Below are 20881 nucleotides of genomic sequence, written 5' to 3'. Positions count from 1 at the left end.
TGCTTATGACAAATCCAGATGGCCTGCCAAGCTGTCAAGTGTAACCAATGTCCCCAACATTTCCTCCTATCCCCTCCAACTTCCTGTTCTTCCTCTACAGCAGAAACCACTGCTAAAAGTTTATGGTGTACCTTAACAACTCAGAAATCTTTATGCATACACAAGAATCAGCATACATAAACACATGTGTCTTTCCTTTTTGAAAACCATATGCAGCAAATACATATACTGTTCTTTAACTTCTTTTTTCAAAAAGCACTACTTATCATCATATCTTAGCCATGTCTTCCTCTCAATTTACACATACAAATTTATCTCTTTTTAGAAATGTTCTGGTACTGGGGCTTGAACTCAAAGCCTTGTACTCTTGTTTAGTTTGCTGGTGTTCTACCACTTGAGCCACACCTCTTTCTGGACTTACTGCATGTGCTGGCTTCAAAATACAATCCTTCAGATCTTAGCCTTCTAAGTACCTAGGATTATAGGTATGAGTTAATGGCACCTGGCTACCATATTGCTTTTTATACTGGTAAGCACTAAGTTTACCATCTTAACCACATTTAAGTGCACAGCCAAACAGTGATGAGTATATTCAGACTGTTGTGTAACAGGACCTTTAGAATTCTCATGAAATACTGAAAATCTACACTTACCAAACCCTAATTCCCTCCCGCTAACCCTTGACAGCCTCCTTTTATGATTTTATGATTTTTTTACTGTTTTAAATATTACATATGAATGTTCCTTGGTAACTGGCTTGTTTTGCTTGGCATATCCTTGGGGTTTATTTTTTTTTTTTTTTTTGTCGGTCGTGGGGCTTGAACTCTGGGCCTGGGCGCTGTCCCTCAGCTCTTCAGCTCGAGGCGAGCGCTCTACCACTTGAGCTACAGCGCCACTTCCGGTTTTCTGGTGGTTTTATTGGAGATAGGAGTCTCACAGTCTCTCCTGCCCGGGCTGGCTTTGAACCGCGATCCTCAGATCTCAGCCTCCTGAGTAGCTAGGATTACAGGCGTGAGCCACCAGCGCCCAGCTCCTTGGGGTTTATTTATGTTCTAACATGACAGGTTTTCCTTCTTTTAAAAATGTATGAGCCTACTACTCAGGAAGCTGAAGTATAAGAATTGGGGTTCGGGGGCAGGGGAGTAGTTGTGGATAGCAGGGGAAAAACAAAGGAGGAGGCAACAATGCTCAATAAGAAACGTACTCATTACCTTGCTCATGTAACTGTAACCCCTCTGAACATCATTTTTACAATAAAAAAAGTACCAAAAAAAGAATTGGGGTTCACAGTCAGCTGGGAGGCCAGGCACTAGTGGCTCAAGCCTACGATTCTAGCTACTCAAGAGGCTGAGATCTAAGGATTATGGTTCAAAGCCCTAGCAGAAAAGCCTGTGAGACTTTTTAAAATTTTATTTTATTGTAAATCTGTTGTACAGAGGGGTTGAAGTTACATGAGTAAGGTCATGAGTACATTTCTTGTCAAACATTGTTACCCCCTTCTTTGTTGTTCTCCCACTATTTCTCCCCACCCCCACCCCCACCCCCCACCCCCGGTGAAACGCTTAACTCCAATTAATTTTAAAAAAAAAAACAAAAAACTGGAAATGGAGCTATGGTTCAAGTGGTAGAATTCTAGCCTTGAGCAAAAAAGTTCAGGGAAAAGCACCCAGGCCCTGAGACTAAGCCCCAAGACTGGCACATGAAAAATGGCTACGTAATATTCCACTGTTGATATTATCCTTTTTTAGGGGAGATGGTGATAGGGATTTCAAGTCAGGACCTTGTAGGAACTCTTCCCACTGAGCCATGCCTCCAGTCTTGATTTTTGCTGATTACTCTTCAGACAGGGTCTTCCTTCCTGTCCAAGTGTACAACCACCCAAGTAGCTAGTAAGACCCTGTCCTAATCTCTCTCTCCTCCCCCCACCCCCCTGCACCCTGTCTCCTCTCTCTCTCTCTCTCTCTCTCTCTCTCTCACCCACACACACACACACACACACACACACACACACACACACACACACACACACAAACTTGGTCCTCCTAAGATTATTATTTTTCTTAATACTTTTATTTTGAGGGTAGGTAATCTTTTCATATAGCCCAGGCCATCCTTTTTTTTTTTTTGGGGGGGGGGGGGGGGGGAGGGTCCGGTCGTGGGACCTGAACTCTGGGCCTGGGCGCTGTCCCTCAGCTCTTCAGCCCAAGGCTAGCGCTCTACCATTTGAGCCACAGCGCCACTTCCGGCTTTTTTCTTTTTGGTTATGTGGTACTGAGGAATCAAACCCAGGACCTCATGCATGCAAGGCAAGCGCTCTACCACTGAGCCACTTTCCCAACCCCCAGGCCATCTGTTAGTTCATCTTTCAGCCTTAGCCTCCAGATTACAACTTCTGGTGAACCCATTAATTTAATGTGACTAAATATTGGATTCTACTGAAGAAACTGAAGCAGAAGAATCACTTGGTCCCAGGAACTCAAGACCAGACTATAAAATACAAGGAGACTGTCTTAAAAACTAACTAACCAACCGAATAAATAAATACTGGACCTGTACATCAATTTGAAGTAAAGGATTCAGATCAACTACAAAAGAAGCTCATTCACAATTTACACTTGGGATACCAGTATCCCAAGGGAGAGGGACAGTTCTCCCCATGGGAATACAACTAACATTTAAGAACCTGTGCTCTGGGCCAGCCACCATTCTGAATGTAAAATCCTGTGAAGGTACTACTGGTTACCCATCTTTCAGATGTGAAAAATAAAAGACATACTGCTGGTAAGTGACAGTGAATAGCTCTGAACTCAGGCTGCCTCTCACCAGAGCTGGCTTTCTACTCAGCTATATCACCTCTGATCTCTCTCATCAAAAAGCCTCAGAAATGCACATAATATATAAGTGAATCCTCTCACTATAAACATGTTTTATTTTTTTCCTATCAAAAAATACAATTTTAAGCTGACGCTGGTGACTCAGATCTGTTATCCTAGTCAGGAGGCTAAGGACCATGATTCAAATCCAGCCCAGGCAAGGAAGTCTGTGAGACTTTTATCTTCAATTAACCATTGAAAGGCCAGAAACAGAGCTGTGGCTCAAGTGATAGAGATCTAGCCTTGAGCAGGGGATAGTGTCCAGGTCCTGAGTTCAAGCACCTCAGGACTAGCACACGCATATACACAAACGCACAATTTTAAGCTGGTCGTGGGAGCACATGCTTATTAATCTTAGCTCTGAGGAGGAGGAGGCATGTGACTCTCAAGTTTAAGGGCAGCCATGGCTATATAGAAAAAGGTAGGGGTGTGTTATATATACTTATATATTTATGCATATAGAAAAACATGTTATATACATATATACTTATATGTATATGCATATGTATAACATATAATTAATATAATTTTAACAGACAATTTAAGCATCAAGTCTTGGGGTCATTTTGGGGATGAAGGTTTCACTCTGTATCCCAGGCTACTTAGGATGCTCCTGATTCTGTCTCCTAAGTGTTGGGATTACAGGCATGCACCCTTGCCTCTAAAGTATAATTTTATATATTTATAGCAAGTCTTATGTGGGTGTGTGTTATGTATGTTAAAGTGGTCATCTACTTGCTAACTTCTGTCCATTTAAAACTTGTAACTGTATGCTACTAGAATCAGGGTTAGTCTGCTCTGCAGGAGTTCATGCTGTATGAAGAAATCATTCAGCTCACCAGTCAGTGGTTCTGATCTAGTAATTTGGTAGAACCACTGCATGCCCTAAGAGGCCTGGCAAAAAAGAATGACAGTGTTTTCAAAGACTGCTCAGCTAATGGTATCTGGCCTTAGCAAGGATGTTAAACATCAGCTATGCACAGGACTCCCTCATAAGAAAAACTTGCCCCCACCCAAAGTACCAGCATAACTGTCATAGAAAAGTACTTGATAACATCTCCATTACCAAGGCTCACTTCATAAATTCATAGCTATCCCTCACTTTCTTCTATTAAGAACCTAGCAAGACAGACAGACAGACAGACAGACAGACAGACAGACACACACACACACACACACACACACACACACACTAGTATAAGATGGGTCTATGTTGCCCAGACAACCTAAACTCTTAATCTTTCTGAGTAGAATAGAGTGTTCTTTTTTAAAGCCGGAGCTCTAGACTTCATTTATAAAATAGCTAAGTTTTATTAATTCCATAGTCTTACAAATGTGAGGCAGAGGAAGTAATAGAAGGATAATGCTGAGAAGAGGAAGGCCTTCCTAACAATCCACAATGAAGTGCAAGTAGAAAGAGCATCATCATTCCTTTCAAGCACTAAGGCGCTTTTTGCCACACCACTTTATCAGAAACACCTCCAAAGGACCTCAGGCTTCAAAGAAGCTTCAATTCCAAACTTCAATTCCCAGTCTCCTATTCCCCCAATCGTTCGCTCAATCATAAGGAAATAATTTACTGCTCCATGTTTTTCAAAGCCAGCAGATAGAAGCCACAAGCGGGGCAAAACGATTTGCATAAAGTGTCTCATTGGTTAACCAGCTCCGTTTAAAAAGCCTAATACTTGGCAACCTCCAACTGTGACTAAACAGACAGACAGCTTAAAAACTGCTTTCTGCCAGGCACCGGTGGCTCACACCTATAATCCTAGCTACTCAAGAGGCTGAGATCAATTGTGGGTTTCTGTGACCTGGAAGCTTCATGTGCCTCGCTCCTTCAGGTGGCCCCCCTGTCCAGGACACAGGTGAGCCATTTCAGCCTTGGGAAGCTGGCAGGAGGAAATATACTAGAACTCTGTAACAATGAAGTAGAACTGCCTCTGAAAATAGGAAGTTCCTGTTTCTGAAATTGTTTGCTTAGTACAGTACAAGAAGGGGAGCACAAGTAGGTCAGAAGAACAGAGATCCTTCCAGAAACAGCTTTCTGGGAGTAGATCCAAAGGAAGCCTGCTGAGACAGTTCCAAACCGGAGAGTGAACCCAAATGTGATTTGGTTAGCCTTCTTGAACAAAATCCACAAGTCCACAGCTTCAGAGCTACCCATTTTATATGTGCTTTGAAAATGTAATATTTGTTCCAACAGGACTAATGCACAGCCTTAAACATAACAGAGGTAAATTCTACATGTGAGAGACACTAGGTAAAAGCAGAAAACTGCCCCCAGTTGAAGTAAACTGTACACAACTCAGAGAGGCCTCCTGAGTCCCAAAACAATCTCACATCCAATCTCAAATGCCCTCCTCCTACCACTTCACAACTAGAAAGGTGGAACTTCCCATACCCTTTTCTAGTCTTTTCCAAGAAGTAACAAATTTATCATAACATTTCTTGTGTGTGTGTTGGTACTGTGGCTTCAACTCAGGGACTGGGCATCATCTGTCCCTAAGCTTTTCTATTCGAATCTGGTACTCTACCACTTAAGTCATGGCATCTCTTCAGCTTTTTATTTGTTAACTGAAGATAAGAGTCTCATAGACTTTGCTGTCTGAGCTAGCTTCAAACTATAATCGTCAGATCTCAGCCTCTTAAGTAGCCAGGATCACAGGTGTGATGTCCAGCAGTATTTACATATCTCTTACAATTTGAAAGATCGTAATAACTTTTGTAAATTAGATTCCTTTTTATTAATGTTACAAATTTTTGGAATGTTGTATTCCTTCATGAATGTTTCTCATAGGACCTATGGGGTTATGTTGCAATTGTTAAGACAGGGTCCTGTTATGTAGCTGGACTAACAGGCTGGCCTAGACCAGCCACCAACTCACTCTGTGGCATGGGCTGGGTCACCTTGCTTCAGCCTCCCAAGGCCTAGAATTATAGGCACATATACCCTTTCTGGTAAAACTTGTGGCTTTTATTGTAAATTTTGCATAGTATGGAAAGTTTTGGAATATATGTACCATATTGTATTATACCAAGACTATTTCCAGACTTTTAGCCTAGTGTAGGAAACGCTAATATTTTAGTTTTAGTTTTAACGCACTAAATGTCTACAAAGAAAATAGTGAAATAAAACAGGGGTTCTTTTTTCTAGGATTATAAGTGGTATTTTTTTCTTTACACTTTATATCCCATAATTTTATCATAATCGTATATTATTTTATAAAGCAAAATAGTTTTAAATGTAACTAGTATGTAAATTAGCTTTCATTAGTTTTCATAAAATATTACTTCATTATTTCAAGAGACAGTCATTTGGGCCTGGGTGCAGCACACTGGTTAAGGGCTTGCTTAGTGTACCAGTCTCTGAGCCTGGAGCTACATCCTCAGCACCAAAAAAAAAGTCAGTGTCAATATTAGGTTGTTATAGGCTATATTCAATTGCTTCAACTCAGGCCTGTAAATGCCCAACAGATGCCTAAAAGCAAGATAAAACCTGGCATCTCTGCCTTCATTTTCCACCTATCTCTTTTTGCTACCTTAAATTTGGGGTCAGATGTCCAATTAATTCAGTGGGTGGATAAGCAAATCATTTAAGGAGAGTATGACCTTCAGCTGGTAATCTTCCCTCTTCTAGTCTGGAAGCACTGAAATCAGAGCAATCAAGATATTTTCAATACATATCATAACCATAAGACTGTCAACTGCACATTTTTACAATGCCCTGTTCTACACCATTGGTGTAGAGCCAATAAGTCTGCAAATGCAAGTTTTGAGGACTCAGTTATTGTCCGAAATAACCATCTTGCCTATCTGATTTATTCTTAAAACTATGGAGATTATCTACTGCAGTCACTTTGGATTCCAAGATTTCAGCTCTGTTAGAGAAACATCTTTGTGATGGAGATAAAACTATCCCTAGGCAGCAGCAACTTTCTTGTTGCTGACTAGGCTCAGTTAGTCATTCCTGACCAGCCATGGCTTGACCAAGATGGCTTCACTAAGCCTCCTTGTCTACTCCTACACTCTACTTGTCCCCTTACTATATAACCACAAAGCCCTCATTAGCTACTTGAAGAAGATCTTTGTCCTTATTTGGAAATTAATGACATACTTTTTTTGGATTTTTGCCTGTCCTGTGGCTGTAACTCAGGGGCTGGGTACTGTCCCTAAGTCTCTTTGTGCTCAAGGCTAGAGCTTGAGCCACAGTGCCACTTCCAGCTTTTTCTGAGTAGTTTATTGGAGATAAGAGTCTCATGGACTTTTCTGCCTGGGCTAGCATGACTGTGTCCCATTGACATACTTCTCTAAAGAATCCATAATTCAAAGGAGAAATCTAGAAAATGTATAACCTGGCCAGGCACTGAGGCTCATGCCTGTAATCCTACTCAGGAGGCTGAGATCAGAGGATCACAGTTCAAAGCCAAGACTCTTATCTCCAATTAACTACCAGAAAACCAGAAGTGGTAGAGCATTTGTCTAACATGTGTGCAAGGCCCTGGATTCCATCTATAGCACTGCAAAAACTAATAACAATAACTAATAATAACAAAATTGGTAAATACCTAGTTAGATTCATTAAAGAAAGGAAGAAAGAGGAACAAAATTGATCAAGATCAGAAAAGACTGAGATATCACTATATACACATATTAATAACCTTGACATTTAGAGTAATTTAGCTTGATAGAAACCCAGAACAATAGATTCTTTTTTTTTTTTTGGCGGTTGTAGGGCTTGAACTCTGGGCCTGGGCGCTTGTCCCTCAGCTCTTCAGCTCAAGGAGAGTGCTCTACCACTTGAGCTACAGCGCCACTTCCGGTTTTCTAGTGGTTTATTGGAGACAGGAGTCTCACGGTCTCTCCTGCCCGGGCTGGCTTTGTACCGCGATCCTCAGATCTCAGCCTCCTGAGTAGCTAGGATTACAGGCGTGAGCCACCGGCGCCCGGCTACAATAGATTCTTAAAATAGGCTTGCACTTAGAAAACTTGAAAAATCAGGCAGAGGATAACATGATTTAATTGAAGGGTCAATCTACTGGCTGTATAAGAAGGAAAACCTGTAAGGAGCCAACCATTCAGTGAGTTGGGAAATGTTTTCTGCTTTTGCTGTATATATCATATACATCACTACTTCCTCCTCTTCAGCCTCCTCAGCCCTGGCCTTCTGCCTTTGTCATGGAGAAGTCATCACTAGCCAGAAGTATAGTGCTCTATGAGAATGTGTTATTATCAAGGGCTCAGTTTGTGTTCCATATCGTCCATTGTCTCACTCTCCTCCCTTGCCCTCCTTCTTTTATAGAATCTGGAACATTAGACCACATTTCCTAGACTTGGCTGTTAAGAATCTTGACAATGACCAGCACTGAAAATATGTGGAAGGTGACAAAGAAGGTACAAGTCACCTTCCTACTGTAACATTTGCCATCAGGCAAGATCCTGGGTAGGACAGGAAGTTACAGCTGCAAGACTCAGAGCCACCAGCAATAGGTGTGAAGAGAAAAAATCACTATGGTGACTGGCAACATCTGTCCTTGATCTCTGGATCTCTGGATCACATCTTCAATGGTAAGAGTTCCCAAGGCAGCCCCCTGATTCTGTTTCCTCTAGTTCTTCTAATTCCTTTTAAATACTGAATTCCCTACAGTAAATCTTCTTCTGCTTAAATTACTGACAGTGGTCACAGTTTCTTGTACTGAACCCTGCCATGATGTGTCACCACTTGGCAAATAACAAAATCTCTTTACACAATCCTGTAGATATTTTAGGGAGATTGTAAGACAGACTCTTTCTCACTTGGTGAGGTAGGAAACCAAAGCATACAGAGCTGAAGAACTAGGAACAGCAGCAAGGCCCCCTGGAGAGGTTCCAACACAGATATACACTGAGCAAGGGCATCAAACAGGATCTCTAAGCCTCAGATGGGATGCCTAAAAGATCTCTTCCAAGGATTGCCCCGATTCCAGTATCTGTCTCAAAAATCAGGCAGACTAGCCAGGAGCAGGTGGTTCACACCTATAATCCTAACTATTCAGGAGGCTGAGATCTGAGGATTATCGTTCCAAGCAAGCTGGGGCAGAGAAGTCTGTAAGACTCTTATCTCCAGTGAACTACTCAGAAAAAGCCAGAGGTAGTGCTATAGACTAACCTGTTCAGAATTTTCCAAAGAACAGAATCTTAGTTAATAATATTCCACATCTAGAAAACCTGAGGGTAAGGAGATGATTTAATAAAAGTGCCACTTGAGGAAAATATAATAATATTCTGAAAACTTAGAAGAGGGAAGAGGGAAGTGTAAAAAATTAAGATAACTGACAGGAAGTTACAATTAGACAGGACTAAAGTCCTGATCAGACTAAAGTCTGATGTGGATCATCGGGCTTGAACTCTGGGCCTGGGCGCTGTCCCTGAGCTCTTCAGCTCGAGACGAGTGCTCTACCACTTGAGCCACAGCTCCACTTCCAGTTTTCTAAGAGTGTCACGGACTTTCCTGCCCGGGCTGGCTTTGAACAGCATTCCTCAGATCTCAGCCTCCTGAATTGCTAGATTGTAGGCGTGAGCCACCGGTGCCCAGCAAGTCTGATGTTTCATTGCACAGCAGAGTGGCAATGTTAACACTAATACTCTATATACTGCAAAATAGCTACAAAGGGGGATTTTGCATGTTTGAAGCGATACATATGCTAGTTATTCTGATTTAATCATTACATGATGTATATGTGTACAGAATATCATAGCATATCACACACATTTGCACCATTATGTCATTATTAAAACAATAAATCAGTATCAGGAAATGGGAGTATGTAAGGGGGAGGGCTGGGGCCAATGGGAGAAGGGTAGATAAATGAAGGGGAGAAGGGAAGGCGAATACAGGCAAGAATTCTTGGTATATATCACAAAATTTTGGAAGGGTACAGGTAGAAGAGCTTAAGAGTAATTTGAGCATCTCTGAGTAGGAAGTGTCCAGGCCTCTACCCACCCCATCCCTTTTCAAGAGCTTGCCTCTTTCTTTCACTCTCTTGTCAGTCATGTCCCTACACCCTTTTGCTCAAGGCTAGTGCTCTGCCACTTTGAGCCTCAACACCACTTCCCGTTTTCTGGTGGTTAAATGGAGATAAGAGTCTCACGGAGTTTCCAGCTTTGGCTAGCTTTGAACTTTGATCATCAGATCTCAGCCTCCTGAGTAGCTGGGATACAGGTGTGAGCAACCTGCTCCAACCTCTTTTTATCTTAAAAGATAATAATCTCTGCTCTCAGACCTCAACCTACAGCTCACCAGGGCCCAATACTAGTACCCTACCTTCTGCTGCTAGGACATTAAGGCTGTCAAAATCCTGAGCGCTGATCTTTTTGTCACTTGATTGCTGGGTGTCACTGGACCAGGTCCACAGCTCAAATGATGTCCCTAATCCTCCACACTCTTTCAGGCAGGCTTCACTATCGCTAAAATTATCTTTCTTTCCTCATGTGCCATAGAAAATATGTGTCTGCTTTTGAAATGAAGATGTCTCTAGACTGCATGGTTATCTTTCCTTCTCATTCTACAGCCTGTGAGAAGGCAAGACCCTCTTCCTAGAAAAGTGTTCACAGTATACACAGACACAATTCTGCACAACTGCAGAATACCTAGAACTCATGCAAGGGTCCCCTAAGTAATTCCCAGGGAACAACCGTCCAAACTGAAGTGCATAAACCTTCTATCAACAATGAATAAATTCTGCTTTGGGCTCATCTTAAACTGCCAGGAAAACCAGCGTCATGGTGCAGAAGTAGGGCTACTTACGCCCTTGAATTATATTATTCTGGATACCCAATGAATATTTATTGGCTGACACATTCTTTTAGGGATTATTAATGACAAAAACAACAATAAGTAAAAAAGTCAGTAATATCTTGGAGTCCTTGGGGATAAAACACTAGCAAAGCTGAAGCAAGTTCATAGACAAAGAGTCCTATTACAGAGAACAGTTTTCATTACAAAATACTGTCACTGTTTTGGCGAACACCATTGGAAATAAAAGAGCATGCAGTCAAGAACAAAAGCCTGAGTTCCTCCCCCATGCTGGCAAACCCCTCCAAGAAATTACTGACATGGAATTCAAACACAAAACAAAACAAAAAACTGGAAAAGAAATTCCACAAAAGATCTCAGAAGCATTGTTTCTAAATGTAATTAACCAGTTTATAAAAATGCTCCATGAACCAACACAAGATTTTCTTTTGTCCCCACTTCATCTTTTCCTATATAAGACTTAAGAGGTGTGGATATATTCTTTTCTTATACTTTTGTTCTGACTAGACAGTTTTCCTGGGGGAGAAAAAACACTGTCTAATCACTATATACTGTAACATTACTGCAAACCCACCAAGTGTTTCAAAACTTTTCCTGTGATTAATACTCAATCTAAGTTTTTCCATAACAGCTGCTTTCCGAAAACATCAGCAACTTTAATCTTACAAGGCACGCTACAGAAGAAAATCCAAAAGCAAAATCCTATGTCCTTTAAAATTCAAACCAAATGTTTTATACACCCAAAGCAATCTACTACTTGAATTTCCTACATAATATGCTGACTAAAAGATTATATTCTCAGATCTTTTAAAAAGCCATTAATATACAAGCTAATGGAAATAATAATAATGGAAACATTGGTGTTTTTGTCAGTCGTGGGGCTTGAACTCTGGGCATGGGAGCTGTCCCTGAGTTCTTCAGCTCAAGTGGTAGTGCTTGAGCCACAGTACCACTTGCGGTTTATCCGTTTATATGGTGCTGAGGAATCGAACTCAGAGCCTCATGCATGCGAGGCAAGCACTCTACCACTGAGCCACCTTCCCAGTCCCTGGAAATGTTTTAGGACACATTGTGACCAGGGGTTCGGAGCATCACAGCAACTACTTTTAGTTTTTAAACACAGTCCCTGGGAGGAGGATGAGTTCTTAGTGGCATCTAGGTTCATACTGCTCTCAACATCTAATCAGAACACTACATTCAAGAAACAACAATGATATGAAATGTAAACTCACTAACAAGGCTGCTTGGCTCAGGGCAGTAAGAAATAACATCTTTACTTTATTAAACAGGTATTGCCACTTTTTCAAAATGCTGAAAATGGCTGGATGGCAGGAAGCAATGAAAACTGCATGCTAATTCTGCAGGCACCAACTTCTAAAAGTCTTCCTTTGTAATGCAAGTTACTACAGATGAAATGGTCTAAGTTGGGGCTCTCCAATACAGGTAGCTAGTGCCACCATGATCATTCTACCTTTTTGAAGCTTCTCAGTGGTGACTATGTACATGAAAACACCTGGGAAACTGACAAATGAAGTTGGAAGCTGCAGGCCAATTCCCAAATATGCAAGCTCTGTGGGAAATCTACTGGTGATATTTACACAGAAAGCAGAGTAGGAAGGGAGCAATGAGGCGGTTGTTCCCTTTATCTCTACAGGGCAGGAGATGACTCAGAGGCTGCCTTCTACTCCCTCAGCCTAGATTGGCTTCTCCCTGTCTCTTGGCACAGTCTTCCCACACAGCCTTGCTGCGGCCCAAAGCTACTTGTCAACTCACCCAGGGCAGCTATCACCCAGCCACCCCCCTAAAAAGAAAGAAATCTGAAGGAGCAATTATCATGCCAGCTCTCCAACACACACAGCAGCCTTCACTCCCCTTACTGTCAAGTTAAAGGGCAGAGACTATATTCTATACAACAGAACTTGGCTGCAGCACACAACGTCCCCAAGTTCATTATGTGCTCCCTGGACGAACAGGTTAACATCAGCAGGATGACTACTTGTGTCAGCATGGTAGAGCAAGTAAGCAGCTGTCTTACTGCATATTGTCCTCACTGTATAAAAATGTCTAGAAAAATAAAAGTGCCTCATACTAGTGGCAAGAAGCACAAGACCCAGGCCAGGTGTGGTAACTGACACCTGTAATCCCCAGCTATTCTGAGGCAGAGATTGGAAAGATTGTGTTAGGCGGCTAGTCTGGACACAAACTTTAGTGAGACTCCATCTCAACAAACAGCTGTGGGGCATAGCTGTCATTCCAGATAAGCAGGAGGCAGATTATGGTAGGAAGATCACAATCAAGGGCTGGCCCCAAGCAAAACTGTAAAACCCTACTGAAACTAAAAGCATCAGAGAGCTGAGAAGTACAGCTCAAGTGGTAGAGCATCTGCCAAGCAAGCACAAAACCTGAAGTTCAAATCCCAGTAGTGGCCAAAAAAAAAAGGAAGGAGGGAAGGGAGGAGAAGGGGAAGGGGAAGGGGAAGGGGAAGGGGAAGGGGAAGGGGAAGGGGAAGGGGAAGGGGAAGAGGAAGGGGAAGGGGGAAGGGGAAGGGGGAAGGGGAAGGGGAAGGGGAAGGGGAAGGGAAAAAGGCACATGTGTGTGCACACATGCACACACACACACACCTACACATACACACCAGAAAAAGTAACTCAAAATACTTTTAGACGAGTTCTGTCTGAAATAAAAAGCTCCAAATTAAAGTTGAAAACAATTGGAATATATTATCAATTATAACATCTAAAGGAGCTGAGTTAGTCATTTTTCTCATTATTTTTAGCCTTTTAGGATTAGAAACATATCCATGCCTATTAACACATTATTAATCAATTGACTGAGTTTCACACATTCAACTTTGACTTTTCACACATGCAACTTTTGAAGTAGAGTACTACTATACCTGAATATAAATGTAGAAAACATTTAGGCTGTGAATTAGTGGCTGTTTGTGTTTAAAAAAAAAAAAGTTGGTCACTCCATAATCAATCAAAGAGTAGGATCAAATATAGCACAACACAATCCCAATTTTGTAAAGTAAAATGGACAGACTAAATAGGTGACTGGATATAAAATTTCAATATATTGTTCTCTCTGGGTAATATGTGATTTTTCCCATGTTCCACAAATCCACTTCTATTGTTCAAAAGATTATCAGTCATGGAAAGAATGACTTTTCACGCTTGGATTCCTTTCAAGGGTAGAATTTGTGAAATTTAAAAAAAAAAAAAAAAAAAAAGATCATCAGGCTGGGAAGGTAAGTTAGTGGTAGAGTGCTTACTAGCATGCATAAAACCCTGGGTTCAATTCCTCAGTACCACACAAGCATGGGGGGAAAAATCATCAAAGATATCCGAACACTATTAACAAAGAGAACAAAGAGTAGTAGAAAAACAAGGATTTTGAAACCACAAGCACTCTTTAGGGGGTTTGGATGTATCTTTCTATGTGTTCTGCCTAAAAGACAGACAGACAGGCAGGCAGGCAGGCAGGCAGACAAACAGACAGACACACACACACACACACACACACACACACACACACACACACACACACACACACACACACACACACACACACACACACACACACACACACACACACACACACACACACACACACACACACACACACACACACACACGGATTTCTTAGTAGCCAAGATAGGCCCATGACCAAGTACAGGTGGGGTGGGCCTTCTGATACCAGAAACCTTCAGCTTCTTCTGATTCCCAGTCTACAAAGCTCAAAGCTGTCAAAAGAATCCAAGGCCACAAGGCCCTTGTTCCTGGCCCGTGGCTGCCCTTACTGAGATGGATGTGTTCAGTGGGCATCCATGAACGTGGGCTCCACATCCATGGAATCAACCAACCACGGATCAAAGATGTTGAGAGAAAAAAAAAAATGAATGTGCTGAACATACACAGACTATTCTCACCATTATTCCCTAAACAACACAACATAACAAGTACTGGCATAGCATTTCATTGTGTTAAATAGGCATTGTAAGTAATATAAAGATGATTTAAAGCATATGGGAGGATGTGCATAGGATATACACAAATACAAAGTAATTTTACATAAGGGAGTTGGGCAGCTGCAGTGTTTCATATAGAGAGGTCCTGAGACCAATCCCCCTGCCTAGGGGTGGAGACAATAAGGTAGGAGTGTTCATCTCAAGGGCCTAAAAGCCAATGCTTTTACAATATAATCAACCAGCATGGAACTCCTGTGTCCCAGGCTCAGTGGGAAGACCAAAGCATAACCCTGATCAAAGCCAGCCAACAGGCACAGCTGACTTTATAACACTTACAACCTTTTGTAATTCAACTTCCAGGACACTACTAGAGCCACCATACACCCCAGCCCAATTTCAGTCTCCCTTTCAAAGGCCCACTCACTTCTGCACAAGATGGAATGGAGCCCATTTTTCTCCCATCCATCAGCTACTCAATGAAACCTTTTTATGCTTTCATATCCTTCTTTATTTACCTTTGACAATGGAAAACCCTTAGTAGCATTCGAGGCTTTGTTAATTAATATAACAGACATTCCAAGTGGGTTTTCATTGAGGAAAGAAAATCTCAGTGATCAAGAAATCTCATCTAGCTGGAAACATGTGGGCCTGGGCATTCCTGATCTTGGTGAGCTGGCTAGAAGGATACACTGAACCTTCTCTCTACGAATGACAACCATGAGCTTGAGCAGCTACAGGGTCCAGTTGGTGTGGCACTCTTGCTTGCCTGAACCCAACCAGAAAGTTAGTCAAGTCTTTCCCACTAAAACACTGTCATATATTCCCCATGTGAACTTTCTGTGTAAGACACATGCTTGCCCTAGCACCAAGATCAAAGAGCTAGACTTCACAGAATCTCAGAACAGGCTACACAACTATTTTGTATGTACTTACTAATATCTGCATGTGTGGCAGAATTCAATCTGAAACTTCAGTGTTTATAAGCTGAAACTAACTCACATGCACCTCTGATCAACTGACAGCCAACAATATCTATCAAAACCCCTTGATTGTTGTGCTCAACACTGTCTCTCCTTCAAACATTATTGATCCATACTCTATTAAGAAGAATACTAAGGAACAGCAATGTACCCCAAAGGTTGTCCAGTTCACACCAGTTGGAGCAGTGGACCCACCAGCATAAGGCCTCCCTCAGTGAAGCTCCAGCCCTGTGCTCCAACTGCCTCCCCTGTAAAAAGCAGGCCACATAGAAGAGAACCCACCTCTCTGTGAGGCAATGAATGATGTATTTGTAAACTACTGTGTTGAAATAAATTTCAGTGCTCATCATCAGTGCTTAGAGTTGCCTGCAGTAAACCCTGCTGGACTTTATTCTCTGATTGTCTGGGAAGTGTTATCTAGATTTGTTAAGTACACAACTGATCTCACTTCTGACTGTATATACTGTCATTTCTTACAAGCTTCCCCCACTTACATTAGGAGACCAAGGAAGCCCTTTATCCTTCTGTCTCTAGGGATCTGCCACAGTGCTCTGAGCCCATACAGTGTTGAGTGACCACGCTGCAATCTCTGCTGCCATTAGCACCCATTAACCAACAGCCCCAGCAAAAGCTTAAGAGTACCAAAGTACAAAAAGAAAAGATGACCCCGGCACTGTGCTTTTGCTGGTGGTAATGACCTCTAATAAAAACGTTTAGGGTATCACCAAATCCTGTAACTTTTTATTATTATATGTAATCTTCACCTCAACCACTATTATCACATTCACTCTGTAGTAGAGACTGACTTATTTGTGGGTACAATCACTGGCTCATCTCTATCTGTTAAACCTCCCTTCACTAGAAATTTGCTAGTTTTGTTTTTTGTAGCTGTTATACCTAAATAACTGAAACTAGGTCAATTAAAAAGAAAAGAAGGGTTGGGAAGGTGGCTCAGTGGTAGAGTGCTTGCCTTGCATGCATGAGGCCCTGGGTTCAATTCCTCAGCACCACATAAGCAGAAAAAACCAGAAATGGCACTGTGGCTCAAGTGGCACAGTGTTAGACTTGAGCTGAAGAGCTAAGCAACAGCATCCAGGCCCAGAGTTCCGGCCTCACAACTGACAAAAAAAAAAGAAGAAGAAGAAGAAGAAGAAGAAGAAGAAGAAGAAGAAGAAGAAGAAGAAGAAGAAGAAGAAGAAGAAAGAAAAGAAGTCCTTAAAACTCTGGAGGCTGGGCAGCCCAGGAGTGAGGCACTGGCATCTGATGGCATTGAGTAAAGGTCTTCTTCCTACATCACAATGGGGTAGAGGGCAGCAAATGGCAAGCAGCAAGTATGCCACAAACAACTATACCAAAGCTACTCCATGGATAACCCATGAATCCATTAATTCATGAACGGATCTAACCACCATCCCCACAAGGTTCCTTCTACTCCTCCCACACCCTGGAAGATTCTTTACCTTGCTCTTTCTTCATTAATCAGTCTCAATTCTAGAGGCATCTTCTTAAGATAGGCTCCATTGAAAACACTCCTAAGGCTGTTCTACCCACAGCCTTATTATATGACCAGTGAATTTATTATTCTGTTATCGGGAATATCATGCGCCTTTCCCCCACTGCTACACACACACACACACACACACACACACACACACACACACACACACACACACACACACACACACACACACACACACACACACACACACACACGAGCAGAGATGTTTGATGTTTGTCTGGATTCTTACTATATATCCACCTCCTAGCACATAGTAGGCTTTCAAACACTAAAAATCCTAACTGGTACACTTAGATTCTGATGCTGGTGCCATGAAGTTTGCTAGAGTTCTTTCTACATGATGCTGGGGACTGAACCCAATAGAATATACTAGGCAAGCCCTCTACAATTGAGCTACACCCCAGCCCTTCCCATAAACTCCTTAATGGCTTCAGATAAAACCACCATGCCACAGGCCTTCACTGCATTGAAACCTACCACATTAAGACTGGAGTGGCACTGAGAAAGCAGAAGTCACTGTCAAGACTTGGTTCTTTCCAAAGCCTAAGAGGGGGATTTCACAAGCAATCCAATTGAGAAATCAATCATGCCAGTAATTGTTTAACAAAACTTATATGAGTAAGTACTGGTAATAATCTTCAAAGCATGAAATTGCACACCAAAAGAACCACAAGAGCTTTAAAGGGGCCAGGACTGATGCCCCCAAATACATTTAATTACTCCAGTTAGGGAGAAATTATCTCAAAACAACAACAACAACTGGGCACCAATGGCTCAAGTTTATAATCTTAGCTATTCAGGAGGATGAGATCTGAAGACCGTGATAGAAAGCCAGCCTGGGCAAGAATGTCTGTGAGATTCATATCTCCAGTTCACCACCAAAATGCCAGAAGTGGAGCTGTGTTCCAGGTGGCAGAGTGCTAACCTTGAGTGGCAAAAGCTCATGAGCAACATTCAGGCCCTGAGTTTAATCCCCAGGACCAGCACGAAAAGAAAAAGAAAAAGAAAAAAAAGATTTGCAGGGGACTGAAAGTGTAGTGAAGTAGTTGAGCACTTGCTTTTCATATCTGCACAGGAGGTCCTGAGTTCAATCCCTAGCTCCACAAATAATAATAATGATCATTGTAATTTACTGAAAACAGCTTTCTGGTGGGTCCTGGTCCCACAAACGCCCTGGGGTAAGATGGTGGGCCTTTCTGTGCCCTCTCTTTCCTTGCCTGACACGGGGAAGAAGTCATTGTACCTCAAGCAATTTCCTCATCTCAGCAAACACCAGCTTGAATGTTTGCCAAGCGCAGTATTAGACCTCAGAAACCAAGATAACCCCCCATGGTCACCCCTGAAGAGAACAGATTACCCACCAGTACAACAGGCTGGTGGTTGCAGAGACTGCAGGCAGCCCTAACCCCTGCCGCGCTGACAGATTCTCCAGAGGCTGAATGAAAGCAAAACCAACCTGTATCTGAATGCCCTCCCTCCGCGGTCACCATCACTTGGGGAAAACTCACCATCAGAAAACTAAAGCAACGCGCAGGGGGCGTGGGGTCGGCGCCCAGAAATCTTTTAACCCACTCCGTTTGTTCTAACCTCGTAGAACGAAGTGCGACGAGCATAAAAGGGCTTCGCTAAAGAACAACACAAAACAAACAAACCACCACCACCACCACCTACTGATCTTGCCCTGATGCCCGCTAACCTGGTACAGGGTCGAGACGCCCGGCACACACGGGACATCTGTGATTTCGCTACTGTCAATTCAGTACAGGAGATTACAGGACAGGTTCGGGCAAAGCCCAACTGCAGAGGGCTGTTCATGCCCGCTCCCTACCCAAGCAAGGCTGGACTGGGTGGCAAGGCACAGCCCAAGGGGTTAGAAGTGGAGCTTCAGGACCTTCTCCGCCGCACACAGCCCGTCCTCCAGACGGTGAGATTCCCAGGTGCAACCTGCCCGGACAGTTTCGTCCCAGTTCCGGTCCGGGTACGGGGAAGAAGACCTGGTCCCAGCCCCCGTCCTCTCCCGGGTTCACCTGACGGGCGGTGGTGCCAGGGAGGCTCGGCGACATTCACCCGCGCCGGGCAGCCGGGCTTCAGCGTCCCGGAGGCCGCACCGGGAGACCGCGGGGTCGCCCACCCGGCTTCCCCGCGTCCCTTCCCGCCCGCCCACCCGCGCAGGGCAAGGTTCCCCGTAGGCTGATCGCCCAGCGCCGGCCACAAGCGCTCCCCTTCCCGGGAGGCGCCGGCCAGATCGGGCGCCCCGCCACCCACCCGACCTGACACCCCGCGCGGCGCTCCGCCTGGCTCACCTGGCCCGCACAGCACTGCGCGGACATCGCGGCGGCCCGCGACCACCGTGCGCTTCCCGCTCCGCGCGCCCCTCCGGCTCTCCCGGCGGCTCGCTTCGCGCGCCCGTCTCCACAGCGGACGCCGCCTCCGCGCCGCGCCGCGCAGCGCCGAGCAGCAAAACCCCAGCTGAGCGCAAGGCAATGCCGCCCGAGTGAAAACAACTGCCGCCAAGCCCCGCCCCGCGCCGCCCGCCACGCCACGCCCCAGGCCGCAGGCCACGCCCCGCGCCGCCCGTCACGCCACGCCCCAGGCCGCCGGTCACGCCCCGCGCCCCCTCTGCCCGGACGCCAGAGCGGGTTCCCACCCGGAGCTCGCACCAGCTCGCACTTCCGCTGGCGTCAGGTTGCTGGGCCGCTGTGGTCACTTCCCGGAGAGGCGCTTCTCACGCCACGCGTCCGGATTGGTGCGCTTGCTAAGCAGCTCTCTGTCTCTAGCAGAGCCGGGTGCAATCACCCCTCGCCCCGGAACCGGAGAACTAGAGTCACATTTGTAGTATTGTCACTGATGGGCCCAGTGAGTACCCCTGGACTGTGCCTCCTCGAGCTCCCTCTCCGCGAAATCCCTTTAACCCCCGCACCATCCGCCCAGAGAACATCGCTATGTGAGAGTTCTCACATCTGCCCGGACTTCAAACCCGGAGCCAGATGGCTGGTCTGCCACTAAAGAACTCGGGGAACTCTTTCCTCATTTCTCTGGACTTTAAAATATATATATATATATATATATATATATATATATATACATATATACATATACATATACATATACATATATTGTTTTATTTTGCCAGTACTAGAGTTTGAATTCAGGCCTTGAACTTGCTCAGCTGGCAATCTACCACCTCCAGCTCGGTTTTTTCCTGGTTATTTTAGAGACTGAGACTCCTGAACTTTCTTGCACCTGCTAGCTTGGAACTTTAATCTTCCAGATCTCAGCCTCCTGAGTAGCTTGGATTGCGGGTGTGAGCCACCTGTAACCTGTACCTCAACATCTCTGATTCCTCCAGTTTTCCAGCTTCTCTGCTGGCTTGAGAGCCTAGAAACCCAGTATGTGTCCTTTCTTCCCACCTGACTCTGAGGATTCCTTGTAATAAATTTGTTCACTTTAAAAAGCAGAGAGGGCTGGAAATACAGCTAAGCGGTAGAGTGCTTGCCCAGAATTAATGAAGCCCTGGTTCCATTCCTCAGTACCACATAAACAGATAAAGCTGGAAGTGGCACTGTGGCTCAAGTGGTAGAATGCTTGCCTTGAGTCAAAGAAGGTCAGGGACAATGCCCAGACCATGAGTTCAAGCCCCAGGACTGGCCAAGATAAAAAATTTTTTAAAAAGCAGAGAATGTTGCTCCTAGTTTTTCTCTATTCAGATCTCCCAAGTACTTCAGCAAGAGTATTGTTTCTAGTAAT

The 20881-nt window shown here is 43.9% G+C and overlaps 1 protein-coding gene across 1 annotated transcript in view; it reads right to left on the bottom strand.

Annotated features, from left to right (window-relative positions):
• The window catches only part of LOC138832927 (serine incorporator 5-like), a 101758-nt gene extending 82155 nt beyond the window's left edge, over positions 1 to 19603 (bottom strand). The window contains exon 1 of the mRNA XM_070031188.1: positions 19438 to 19603. Coding sequence (XP_069887289.1) covers positions 19438 to 19464 — 27 coding nt within the window. The 5' untranslated portion in view covers positions 19465 to 19603. The remainder of the gene's footprint in view (positions 1 to 19437) is intronic.
• Positions 19604 to 20881: the final 1278 nt, after the last annotated feature.

Source organism: Dipodomys merriami, unplaced genomic scaffold (genome assembly GCF_024711535.1).
Source record: "Dipodomys merriami isolate MVZ:Mamm:240054 unplaced genomic scaffold, mDipMer1.0.p SCAF_20, whole genome shotgun sequence".
Lineage (NCBI taxonomy): Eukaryota > Metazoa > Chordata > Mammalia > Rodentia > Heteromyidae > Dipodomys > Dipodomys merriami.
Note: the sequence above shows the minus strand (reverse complement) of the source record. Positions and strands in the feature narration are given on the sequence as shown.